Source organism: Topomyia yanbarensis, chromosome 1, assembly GCF_030247195.1.
Source record: "Topomyia yanbarensis strain Yona2022 chromosome 1, ASM3024719v1, whole genome shotgun sequence".
NCBI classification, from domain to species: domain Eukaryota; kingdom Metazoa; phylum Arthropoda; class Insecta; order Diptera; family Culicidae; genus Topomyia; species Topomyia yanbarensis.
The window spans coordinates 32239038-32252432 of record NC_080670.1 but is presented as its reverse complement, the minus strand read 5'-3'; the positions used below and the strand labels follow the sequence as shown (position 1 = coordinate 32252432).

At 42.5% G+C, this 13395-nt stretch overlaps 2 protein-coding genes across 3 annotated transcripts in view; one reads left to right on the top strand and one right to left on the bottom strand.

The window, feature by feature from the left end:
* LOC131677302 (cadherin-89D) overlaps nucleotides 1–12216 on the top strand; it is a 203325-nt gene extending 191109 nt beyond the window's left edge. For both annotated transcript variants that reach the window (XM_058957030.1, XM_058957029.1), the window contains exons 9-10: nucleotides 11482–11805; nucleotides 11877–12216. In XM_058957030.1, the coding sequence (XP_058813013.1) occupies nucleotides 11482–11805; nucleotides 11877–11931 (379 nt within the window). In that variant the 3' untranslated portion in view covers nucleotides 11932–12216. The remainder of the gene's footprint in view (nucleotides 1–11481; nucleotides 11806–11876) is intronic.
* LOC131677305 (glutathione S-transferase 1-like) lies at nucleotides 141–13078 on the bottom strand. The gene is made up of 2 exons (XM_058957033.1): nucleotides 12267–13078; nucleotides 141–164 (listed from the first exon to the last, which is right to left on the bottom strand). The coding sequence occupies exon 1, from the start codon at nucleotides 12900–12902 to the stop codon at nucleotides 12279–12281; it is 624 nt and encodes a 207-aa protein (XP_058813016.1). The 5' UTR covers nucleotides 12903–13078; the 3' UTR covers nucleotides 141–164; nucleotides 12267–12278.
* Between the last annotated feature and the right edge of the window lie 317 nt (nucleotides 13079–13395).

Genomic DNA, 13395 nt, shown 5'->3' with positions numbered 1-13395 from the left:
CGTAGTCGCTACAATCGTAGATAGATTCCGTAGTTGGAATTTGTAGTGTATTTGATAATTTAGTGAATGTATAAATGCGATTAGTTAGAATTTGTGAATTCGAGTTATTTTACAATAGTTAAGCAAACTTACGCTTTTATCTGTAATCAAATTGAATCCGTTACCTGAAAATAAAAAAGAAAAAATGGTTACTTACGGTTAACTGAATCGTTTCATTATGCTAAGGATCTTGCGTTTTGACTTCGTCTCGTCAGTACTTGGTACAAACTTAGAGCTAATAGAAAAGATACTGTGTTTAAAATCTGTTTCTTCAGTACCTGGCATTGGCTTAGTACCATGTTGCTGTCAATGCCAGGTACTGATGAGACAAATTGGAAACGCATTGCCAAACGTTTTATTATTTGTTTTAAATATAAGATTTCCGATTCAGAAGGTGTTTAACGTTTCGTGCAGTATGTCCCTTAGAGAAAAAATGAGTCAATATACGTTTACAGTGGATGTCCTACATAGGAGCTGTCTACGCACTTCGTCGTTACTCGTCTCATTTCGGTTCACATTCCGCCTATAATCATCATCTATGTCGCTAGGAGTTTTCCTCGTAGTCATTAGCTGTGGAAGTTCTAGTTTCTCAACAGTGATTGAAGATAAAACAGGATGCTGATTCATCTTGCCTCAAATCTCCGTACAGCTTCCGGTTGCGTTGATTCCGTCTACATGATACTGCGCTGGAATGGTTGTCCAGCATAGGTAGAACATCTTTCCGCAATCGGTTGACTTGACAATTGAAAATGTATACTTAACTTGAGTCAAGCCCCAACCGGAAGCTCTAGGAACCCACACGGCGCAACTTGGCTCTTCACAAGTAAACCGGGAATCACTCGATTTTCTCGAACTTTGACCGGGATCTCATCTGGTGTCTGAGCGATGACCTGCTACTCGCCGTGCGTCTCCGTTTCTTGAGCAAGGGTCTTCAGAAAGCAGAGCTTCGGGGTGGAACGTTGTACGAAGCCGAAGTGGCGAACGAAGCCATCAGATCCTGGTTCAGCACCGATCTTGTACATTAAGGGCCACTTCAACGGTGAAGTTCCCCCATAATGAAGAGCAAACTTCTAGATTGCTCATAGCTTCTGTTCAGCGGTAGCAATTTTGCAGGGTGGCGAGATAATCCTGCCGGCAATCTGGAACTGTGTCCGCATTCGTCGAATGACCGGGATCACTGGGGTCAAGCACGTGGGAAGCATTGTCCAACAATGATGTGATTGGGCGAGTGTTTAGCCTTGACACGACCTGAACCAATGCGGTTAGATGAATATTTCGGAAGATTCGGCGAAGCAGAGTCTTCACGGACTTTACGCAGGCTTCCCAGATTCCACCGATTAAGAGCGAACGAGGTGGGATGAAAGAGAGCTGGATTCCGGTCTGGTCTGCGTATTTGTTACTGCATCTTGGTTGCTTTGAATTCGCGAGGGCTTCCGGAATTCATCCAACGAAGTTCATGGCATAGTCGCATTTGGCATGGGAAGGTGTTTCTCTAGGACCGGAGAATGATTGCAGGCTCGTAATGAATGTGCCAGTGGTAAAATTTGACACGAGATCCGTATGCATAGTTTTGTTAGCCAGACGGAAATGTAGACTTTGAAGAATGGTAATTGGTCAAGTAGGCTCGTGAGAGACGTTCTCCCTACAGTGGATCAGCCAAGTCAACGCCGACATTCTGTAACGAGTACACTTGTTTGACACCTTTGGGAAGAGTATTCTGGTAATTGTGAATCCGGTCGCGGACACGAATGACGCCGTCCATGAGTTGTAGGTGTATATACCGTAGTTTGTATTAACGGTGGACTCTTACCATGGTGTCAAGTTAGCGTATCACCATGGCAAAGAGCTGCTGTTTCATGCGATGGACTAGATAGACTAGACAGGGAGTGTTCAATATCAAGGGTCGACAAAAATTGCGTGATGATGCTTGCGTTGGAAACCGTTCTCGGCGAATCATCGAAGAAGTGTACCGGTACGTAGCAGCTGACAAAGATAAGAATACCGATCGATATTTGGCGGATCTTGACTCACGACTAGAAAGGCCATAATCGAACGTGCCTCCGGTTGATCTGAAGTTGATTGGATACGACAATATACTTTGTTGGTCAAGGAGCAAATATCGATTCCACCCACAGCGTGCTACAGCGGTCCGTTACACTACAATGCCCTGATGAGGAGTTTATCGAGGTACTCACGAAACGTTATCGTTTGGATTGTCTTAAAGTGGGTCATGAATCGAACCGATGTAAGCTCAGCTAACGGATTTCAGCCTCTCGATGGCCTACGGATGTCTACCATGCCAATATAGTGGTGGATATCTAGTTCAAAACGATGGAAGAATCCATCCACAATTATAAGGTGACGACGATGTCTATAAAGTCCTGAACGTGTCACAGAAGTCTGAGCAGAAGTCAAGCCGCACAAAGCGCGAGTCGCAGAGTTGTTAGAGTCCCCATCGTAGCGACATTGAACTTGTAAATCAACAGGCGAACTGTGCGGGGTGCATCGGCAGATATTGTCCACATATCACAGAAATATCGCTGAACCCGTGAATCTTGACACTCGAAGGCAGGCAAGTGCTGGTATAGCTGTCTTCTTTATTGTTTATTGCTTCACTAGGTATGTTATCTATTGGCTTCAGGATACCGTGGAATATTGTTTTTCTGGCACTTATTTATTGTCCGGTTGTCTGCAGAGTATCAGCAGATGTCGAAGGCTGCTTGATAATGTTGGTTGTAGTAGATGAATTTTCTTTAGTTGTTTTGGCGCATGGCTTACCGTAGTGTGCCATCTGCTTACAGAACCTGCACGGGGGCATCGGCCCTGGGTATGTGCACATGGTTCTTTGTATTTAGTTAACACCTTGAGATGATCTGCCTCCGAAAGTCAAATAAGACGGTATAGGTTGGTTTAGCATTTGAACAACTCGAACACGGTTGAGAATGCCAGGGAAAAAGCTTCTCCAAGTGTCGGTGGAGACGGATTCCATGTATCCATATCTTCTCTAATCTTGTAATAAAATCCGCGCAAGTATGCGGACCAAAATCAAGCAGACGAATTTCCGTTAGATCAAGGTTCATATACACGGGGATCTTGATTTTGACGTTTCCATATTCGACGTCGTGTTGCATGTTATTCGTCGCTGCAAAGCGTTCTGCCTCGGCAAAAGAGTTGAACGTAATTTGTACTACTTGTCTCGTGTGATATAGCTGTATGTGTGAAACTTCTGTTCGAACGAGTTCCATTTTCACCTTAATCAACGGTTCCACCTCGCGCACTACATGTCTAGGATGGCTCTGCGAAAAGTCTATCGGGATTGTATTCTCCCGCAATGGGCGCGAAATTTATTTTGTGGTTCACTCATTTCACTCGCGTATGGGGGCAACGGAACTTTGCAGTGTCCGTAAGTTACACGTACACGTTAGAACGGCGCGAGTAATGTTTTTCGTTTGAATGCTGTTCGCAAGCGGTGCGCTTTTTGACTTCTAATCTGTACGAGATAAAGAAGCAGACTGGCATCTTCTACCTGTCCCACTCTGCGCTGCTGATGACCAAGCTTATAGTCTGTTCCCAGTATTGACACCCAGTGATCCGATCTTGATACGTACGTAGGGTGATCTGAGCAATGACTGAGGCTTGCATTTGTTGGGCCTGTCGTATTATCATCCATTAATACCGTGGAGAACATCTGGAAAGCAGAACTACTCCAAGTATCAAACGAAACGGATTCGAAGCCTATGTACTCGAGGATCTTGATAGCTGTTATACTCAATTATGCGAATACGAAACAAATGATAAATTTATCTATCATGACCACACTGAAAGATTTTTTTGTCTTGGTACTACAAAATTTGCGCCTCTTCTTTCAACGCACCACGCAGCCAATTTTCAGTATGCAGAACAATTGCATGGCCAGTACCACGATCCTACTGATACTGGGAATCTCGCAGACCATATCTATACTAGATTCCATATGTGCTGAAGCTGGATTATGGTGATCAGATACCTACCTTCAATGCACAAGCGAAGCGACACGACAGTACTTCAAGTCAACCACCACGAAGTAGCTATGATTCACAGAGTAGGAATAGGAGTAACGGTTCTTTACCTTTCCACAATTTACTAGCAAACGACTGCTATGTACAAATTTGATCAAAACTAGGAAACAAATCCAGAATGATTTTACCTTGGGAACATACCAACCATATTTGGATTTTTATCAAATATTCTGGTCAGCCTTCTACTATCATTAAAGTTCTGAAATATCACGTTAATTTATAAAATATGCGATCAAATGTCTCTAAGAACATAACATAGCAGGCACAGGTGGTTGTCTTGTATCAGGATGTTTAATTTTTATGTCATACTACAGTTTCTGTACTCCCTAATTAGATATAATAGCACAAAATATCATTGATATATGATATTAAAAACTATGTTTTGTGTTCAAAAGTTTTCATAAGACATATGATTTTATTTCCGATGTCACAAAATGTATAATCAGTCGTGATGCTCTTAATCATATCCGATTGAGCTCCACTTTGGTATCTGGAATTTCTTCGATATGCTAAAGCCTTTGCGAGCTATCTATTTTGAAAATTCTGGATAAGCACTTTAATTCGCGTCATTTTCGAAGATTTTTTTTTTCGAAAATCAGTTTCTACTTGATTTATAGAAGCCATACACATGTTTCCGTATTTGGAGCCAGCGTCTGTATAAAATGGCATGAACATTTTTATTGTGGCCGGAAGTTATTATGCAAAAAAAAATTTTTTTTGGGATCAACCAGTTTTTTTAGCGCTAAACGGCACAAAACCTAACATAAAGTTTGTATTTAGCGTTTCGGATTCCCCACATTAGTAACTAGCACCATCTTGGTACCAATTAGATGCTAAATCTAAACTAGCACCAAACTGGGATGTTATTGCTGGAAGGAGATTCTCTGTCCCCCGCGGAATGCGCGTAAATGCCTCTTTTCGCGGTTCTGTCCAACTCCATTTTGACCCTTCGCTAACAGTAATAATATGACAATTACCTGATAAAATTGGTTTAAACCTATTTTCCTTTTTTGGAAACTTAACATTGCTTAACATTGCATGCGACGTCCAGAAAGCTCTAAAACCCAGAGTAAAAGTTGCTGGTTTTACTGACGACATCACTGCGGAAAACTTCGTGGAATAACTAATTCAGCAAAATAATTTTCCTCAGCCTGCCAACCTGATGGTGATACGAATTGTGCGAAACGAAAAACACACAGATAATCCGATGTCTGCCATTATTGAAACTGATGCTAAAACATTCGAAAAGCTGATGCAACTACAACATGTCAACTTGGGTTGGATGCGCTGCAAGATCTCTGAATGTGTAAACGTGCTCCGCTGTTATCGCTGCTCGGAGTACGGCCATAGAGCTGCCACATGCAAGAAGTCCCCATGCTGTCCGATTTGCGCTGAAGGGCATGAGCACAAAGAGTGTGTCTCAGATATCCAAAAATGCATTAATTGTCACAATGCAAATGTGACAAGAAATCCTGAAGATCAAACGCCAACTGATCATGCTTCCTGGAGTTCTGAGTGCCCCCTGTATCAAACTCGACTTAGGAAGTCACGCCGTATTATTGACTACAGTACATAGCAACTAGCGCAACACGGCGAAGCCGCCCAGTTTTCCGACCGATGTAATCAGCAAGAATCTGCCACCGACGCCCATATGATTGACACGGAACATAGATGTTATAGCAGCGACCTTTCCCGGTCAGGTAAAGCTAAGGAGGGTATATGTCCTCCCGAAGCTATTCGAGATACTGCGCGCCCTGAATCTGGTCTACAATTGCAGTTTGCCAACGAACGGAAACAGCTTGACTCCATCACCGACTCGCATCTGTTTGCCATGGAATTCGGATGTTATGGCGGCGACCTTTCCCGGTCAGGTAAAGCTACGGAGGGTATATGTCCTCCCGAAGCTATTCGAGATACTGCGCGCCCTGAATTTGGTCTACAATTGCAGCTTGCCAACGAACGAAATCAGCTTGACTCCACCACCGACTCCCATCTGTTTGCCATGGAACTTGGATGTTATGGCGGAGACCTTTCCCGGTCAGGTAAAGCTAAAGAGGGTATATGTCCTCCCGAAGCTACTCGAGATACTGCGCCCCCTGAGTTTGATCCACCATTGCAGCCTGCCAACATACGTAATCAGGTCAACTCCGTCACCGACACCCACCCGTCTACCACAGCACTTGAAGGACACGACATCAACCTTTTCCGGTCAGATAACAACGCTCTAAACAAGTCAGACCAACTCGAAGGACATGGAATTCCTGTATCCGTTTCCTCAGGTAAATACAATGAATGTATATGTCCTTCCGAAGTAGGACATACAGATGCTGCCCCCGTTGAAAGCCCACCCCATTTACAGGCATTTGCTTCCACAATCACTCGATCTACCACCGTTCAACCGTCAGGAGAAAACTTGCAGGGACATCTTAAAATCTACTATCAGAACGTGAGAGGGCTACGCACAAAAATTGATGAGCTGTTCGTCGCTGCTTCGGATGTTGATAACGATGTTATTGTTCTGACCGAAACGTGGCTGAATGATCAAATCAACTCGCTCCAATTATTTGGCTCAAGGTACTCTGTATATCGTAACGATCGCGATCCTAATAGTGCAGGGAAGAAACGTGGTGGTGGTGTGCTCATTGCAGTTTCCAACCGACTCTCATCCAAACACAAAAATGACGCTCACAATCTCGAACAACTCTGGGTAAATATCCGTGGCCCCTATACTAATCTCTGTGTGGGTGTTGTATATATTCCTCCCGATTCCGCAAGTGATGTAGAAGTTATTCAGAAGCACATAGACTCCGCACTTGACATTGCAACTTCCATTCAACCCAACACGGCACATCTACTATTTGGTGATTACAACCAGCCTGGACTTCTTTGGAAGAGCACTCCCTCCGGGTATGCTTTCCCAGACCCTTCTGAATCAACCTTTTCGAGGGCGAGTACTATCTTACTGGACGGAATGTCTGTACTGAACATGCGACAAATGTCTACAGTGAATAATAGGCGAAATCGAATCCTGGACCTCCTGTTTATAAATGAAGAAGCTTCAATGAACTGTACCGTATCAGAGGCACTTGAGCCTTTAGTTGCTGTAGACGCACATCATCCTCCACTTCTGGTAACGCAGATTTGTCCGCAGCTGGTTCTCTATGACGAGATGGAGGATGTAAGGGAGCTCAACTTTTCGAAGACTGACTTCTCTAGTCTTCATAACTCACTACAAACAATCGACTGGGAGACTTTCTTGAATTTCGCGATCGATGTAGATGCTGCCGTAGAAAAACTCTCACTGGTGTTTAAACAGCTTTTCAGTATACATGTGCCTGCACCTCGTCCCCGATCAAAACCACCATGGTCCAACAACCGGCTACGTAAACTGAAAAGATTGCGAGCTGCTGCGCTTCGACATTACACTATTCGAAGAAACCCAATCACAAAAAGGGAGTTCACTATAGCCAGTAACAGCTACAAAACATATAACCGCTTTCTCTACTCAAGACACGTAGCACAAACCCAATCGAACCTAAAACGAAACCCAAAACAGTTTTGGTCCTTTGTAAATGGGAAACGTAAAGAAAATGGGCTTCCTTCCAGTATGTTCCTCGCAGGTGAAACGTCCAATACTCCCAGCGGTATCTGTAATTTGTTCGCAAAACATTTCTCGAGTGTGTTTAAAAATGAATCGGCTAGCTCAACTCAGGTGGACTGTGGCCTTCAAGATGTCCCTCGCGATGTAATCAATTTTAAAAACATTCAATTTACTGACGAAGACATTATGGCTGCCATAAGCAAGTTAAAGTCCTCTACATCGGTGGGGCCAGATGGGATTCCTTCCATTATACTGAAAAAATGCGCAAGCGCATTGTGTACACCTTTACGACTAATCTTCAACCAATCACTGTCGCAATCAGTGTTTCCCATGTGTTGGAAAAAATCAGTAATGTTTCCCGTTTTTAAAAAAGGTGATAAGCAAAATGTTGCGAACTATCGTGGTATAACCTCGCTCTGCGCTGGATCAAAGTTGTATGAGATCCTAGTAGGAAATATGCTCTTTCGTGAGACCAAAGCATACATATCGAAGGACCAACATGGTTTTTTTGCAGGCAGGTCAACAACCACCAATCTAGCCCAATTTACATCGTACTGTATTAAAAACATCGAAGATGGATCACAAGTAGACACTATATACACTGATCTTAAAGCTGCCTTCGATCGTGTAGACCACTCTCTTCTTCTGGCAAAGATCGAGCGACTGGGTGCTCCATCAAATTTTACAGGATGGCTTAAATCATATCTCGTAGATCGTTCTCTGTCTGTGAAATTAGGAAGTAACGTGTCATATAGCTTCATCAACTTGTCAGGTGTACCTCAAGGGAGCAATCTCGGACCGTTGCTTTTTTCTTTATTCTTCAACGACGTCTGCTATGTTATACCCCCAGGGTGCAAACTCATATATGCTGATGATCTCAAACTCTAGATGCTTTCTGTAACTGGTGTTATCGCAACTTGTTGGCTCTCAGTGTGTCCAAATGCTCTATAATATCTTTCACGCGCAGAAAAAATCCAATTCTCTGGAGCTACAACATCGCCGGCCAATTGCTAGAGAGAGTGTCAGTTATCAGAGACCTTGGTGTACTCCAGGACTCGCAACTGACATTCAGAAACCATTACTGTCACGTTATAGCGCAGGGAAATAGAAACCTTGGCTTCATAATAAGAATCGCCAACGAGTTTACTGATCCATATTATCTGCGGGCATTGTATTTTTCACTTGTTCGGTCTGTCCTGGAAGCTTCCGCAGCCATTTGGTGTCCTTATACGAGCATTTGGACTAACATAATTGAAGCAGTACAAGCAAGATTCCTCCGCTTTGCTCTTAGAACTTTGCCGTGGCGTAACCCAATAGAGCTACCACCATACATTGATCGCTGTCGTCTGCTCGATATGGAAACTCTGGCAAAAAGGCGAAATACATCCAGAGCGATATTTATTGGGAAAATATTGACTGGCCAAATGGATGCCCCAGATATTCTCTCACAAATCAACATTAACGTACCCCCCAGAAACCTTAGATCACGTAACTTTTTAAGACTAGACTTTCAGCGCACCGAGTACGGTCAGAACGAACCTATAAGGGCGATGTGTAATGTTTTCAATAGTGTGTATGACCATTTCGATTTTTATGTTTCTAGTGATGTTTTCAAGAATAGACTTAGGAGATTGACTTAGCTTATAAGATTATGTGAAAATATTTCTGTAATGTTATTGAAATGCTGTATACCTTGTATGTAATTTTGTTAATTTGTAATGTCAGTTCATTGTTATTGTAGGAAAAACATGCGAAAAGATTATGGGTTTTTACGCGCATTCGAGGTCTGCTTCTGAAGTGAACCTTGAAATGGGCTTTTCCCAAACAACAACATTAAATTTCATGTAGACCAACATGGGTCAGATGAAAAATGGAAATAAATAAATAAATAAATAATGCCAGGCGTTTGGTTCCCTTTCCAAAAGACAAGAGTTCGTTTTCCCTTTCTCGTCAGCCAACCAGAGCTTCTGTATTTGTTTTCCGGGACAAATCACAGGACAATCCAGTTGCTTTATGCGTTCACATGGGTCGTGTGAACTGTTTGGATTTTTTTTGTGTCTAACTAGTGCTAACATGGGTACAACCTTAGATACATCGTCTTACCAGACACCCAGTTGGTGTTAGTTACTGACGAGATGAATAAGAAACACAAAAATCAAATATAAAAGTTTCAAATTTCTGAAAGACTGCGAAACTCGAAATTTAATTTCGTGACTTTAATAAATTTAGAACCACTCTACCATTTAAAATAATAGAACAGTCTTTCAAAGAGCAAATTTTTAAATAATGTTTTAATATTATTTTTAATACATACTGTTTGCTGTTTTTATTTTTTGCATACATACACATAAGAAGATTTTCAGAGTTTTTTAGGACGAGCATTTTATTCTAACAAAACTCTCTATTATTGAAAAGGTATAAGTACATATAATATCACAAATAGTTTTTTGCAATAAATTTTGTAAAAAAAAAATGTAAGCGCTATGTTTGGCTTAATTATACCTTGAATCAGGACCCTAGATTTAACTGATAAAGAATAATCTTTCGTTGGCTTGAATCAGTGATTTTGATATCCTATTTTAGGCGAATAACTTTTCAACAATAATAGATATCTTCATCCCGAAATAATCTTAAAGTTATCTGAAGACTGCTTCAGTTTTACGTTATACGAATAATACAGTTTTTCTACGAAACACTAAAAAACACCCTAAACCTTGACTTCAAATTGCTTGCAAAATGAAAAGTATGACAGATAGAGCTTGCATGTCTTCAGCAAACTTGTCTAAAACTTCTCGTTTTACAATTTCACTGAGGGTCGCATGTCTTCGTCTAGAAATATTACGAAGTTAAATTTAGTTAGAGAATTTGCGATTCCACTTCGTCTCATCAGAATCCGACACTAAATTAGTGACATTCCCAACTCCTAGCAAGCAGAAGGCAAAATATTCTTCACAATTCTTTTCGATCGTGCTCATATTAACCACTATCTCTCCGTCCCAAGTTTATAATTATTTCGTTTTAGAATAGCTTTCTACCTTCCAATTTTCATATCTTGCGTTTCTCTTAGTCATCAATTTCCCGAAAATAGCCAAAACAAAATCGATGCAATAAAAACAAATGAAAAATAACAGTATTTACCATCAACATTTTTGTCGCAATTTTCAATTTTGAGTGTAGTGTAACGTAATTGAGATTAGTTCTTATTGGATCGAAACAGGCGAGTTGCAGGAGCGAGTTTTGCATTTCTTATTTTCTCTCTCTCTCTCTCTCTCTCTTGACAACTGGTTCATTCCCAACTCCAGAGAGATTACTTTAGTGAACGACCAGCAGATGGTGTTTAATAGTACTTGTGTACGATACTTGCGTGAAATATTGCATGATAGAATCGAAGCTGTTTTTGGATAAGGATAAGTTTTACAGAAGTGTAGCTTGCGTAGCATTTTCGCTTATACGTGATTTAGATTTCCGTTTCGGTGTAGCTAGAAAATTATTCAGATGCAGTTGAGGTGTGAAAACTATTATTTTTGACGGCCTCAAACTTTTAGTGTAGTTTAGAATCATGGTACAAAGTAAAACATTAATGTCTAATAATAATCCTGCATGTATTTATGATGTCATTATACAATTAACCAGTACAAAAATCTCGCTCAAACTAACCAACAAATAACAGGCTAATTAACATTAATTAATTAGTCGGAAGGAGCATCCTCCCGCCCGTTTAAATGACTCAAAAAAAAAACCAAAAAGACTCCGATCCACCAAAAACCCGACCTCATTTTACAGCCTAATTCCGCTGCCGAACCTAAGCGGTGCGAACGGATCCCAGGACGTCCGGGCGACGGGTATGCGCAACACCGTCTCAACTCTGGGCGGTGCCAATAACAACAATAGCAACAACAACAACAACAACGCCAACAACAATAACACCGGCAGTAGCCTTGGTGGCAGCATCAGCCGACCGATTGCCCGAGTCGACATACAGCCGGTGATAACCCGGGCGGATCTGAAAAACTCAATCTTCCACCCGAACTTTCACCGACAATTCGTGACCAACATCAGTACCGAGTCGGCGGTTCCCGTTCCGCCGGGCAATGATGAAAACAATAGGTGCGTGTCAGTGTTAGTGTTCGTTTAGCTACCAAAGATTAATTTTTTTCTTTTCTATTTTATCATTCAAGTGATAGCTACGAAGATTCGCTGAAGGATTCACTGACGTCCAACACGAGTCTATGACGAGACGGGAACGCTCCCCCACCCTGCCGGGGGAGCCACCATCACCGGTGCCACCCCCGCCACAGCCAGCTGTACAGAATAGCCGATAGGAGGAACCAAAAATTTTAAACAAAACGCACTGCTGACGCAAGCCAATTTTCGCCGCAGCAGAGAAAAAGTATTATTTGTTATCTAATGTTTAAGCATGTGTGCTGAGATTGTGTACGAGACAGAGAGAGAGTGCGATTATGCCAGACGGGACGAGTGTGACTTCGAAGTGCAATCGATGAAACCAGTGACAAAGATAAGCTGTAAATAAAATCACATTTTTTTAATAATTTTAAACAGTAGCATACCGTTTTTCACGGCTAGCTAAATGTGCCGAAAGCCTTGGCCCCTTCCTCGTTAATCTGCGCTCCCGGGGTGACATTGTTCATGTGTTTGTACCACTCGCTCACGTTATGATAACGCTCCAGGTCGAATCCCAGCGCCTTCATCGTCGCCACCGTCGCCAGTATGCTTAGGTCGACAATGGTCACCGTTTGCCCCGTTACGTAAGGTTGTCCCTCCAGAAACAGGTCCAACATTCTCATGGCATGCTCCAGCGCACCCAGTTTCTTGAGATCACCTTCCAAGCCACCAAAAACCTGCTCGTGGTAGTACTCGGCGAAGCGGTGATAAAGAATACACGCATCGAAAAACATCCTCTCATTGACCTTTGCCCGCTTGGCGGGATCCTTCGGGTAGAGGTTGTCATTCTGTCCGTACTGATCCACCAGGTAGATTTGAATGGCACGACTTTCCCACAGCACCAGATCCTTATCCTTTAGCGTTGGAATGCTGTACTGCGGGTTGATGCGGTCATAGTCCGGTCGGCGAGGTTCACCCTTTGTCACATTTAGCTCCGTCAGTTCCAACTCTACTCCGACGGCCAGCGCAGTCATCTGGACAGCTCGCGACGGAGCCGAACTCGGTAGGTAGTACAGTTTCATTTTTTTGTTTATAACAGGATTCAAATTAGCACCAAATAACCTGTTCAGCGATAGTGATCCGAGAACTAACTGAACGTTACGAAGCTTACTCCGTTCTTTGCTGCGCCGGACGAAGGTTGATTGTGTCCTCCTCCAGAGAGTGTTCGTTCCGACATACGATACTCTCGCGCAGCGAATTGGTGCGATCAAATATGTATAATGGAACAAAAATAAAAAACAAACGCGTCAATACCGAAAAATAATGATTAATGTAACTTAACTTGTTTGTGTTTGTGCTACTGCGGGGATAAGGAAAAAAACAAGTAGCCAAATTTATGAGCCACGATTTGTTTCGCAGTTGTTTTGTTCGCTATATTTTGTGCAGGTGCACCGGGTGACCGATGCCGGTCGGGTGGAACTGATATTTGGTCGGCGCGTCAGCCTGCCCGACTCGCATTGGTTAGTGCGTACGTATGGGTGCGTGCAGAATGGCAACAAATTTAGAATGGATAAA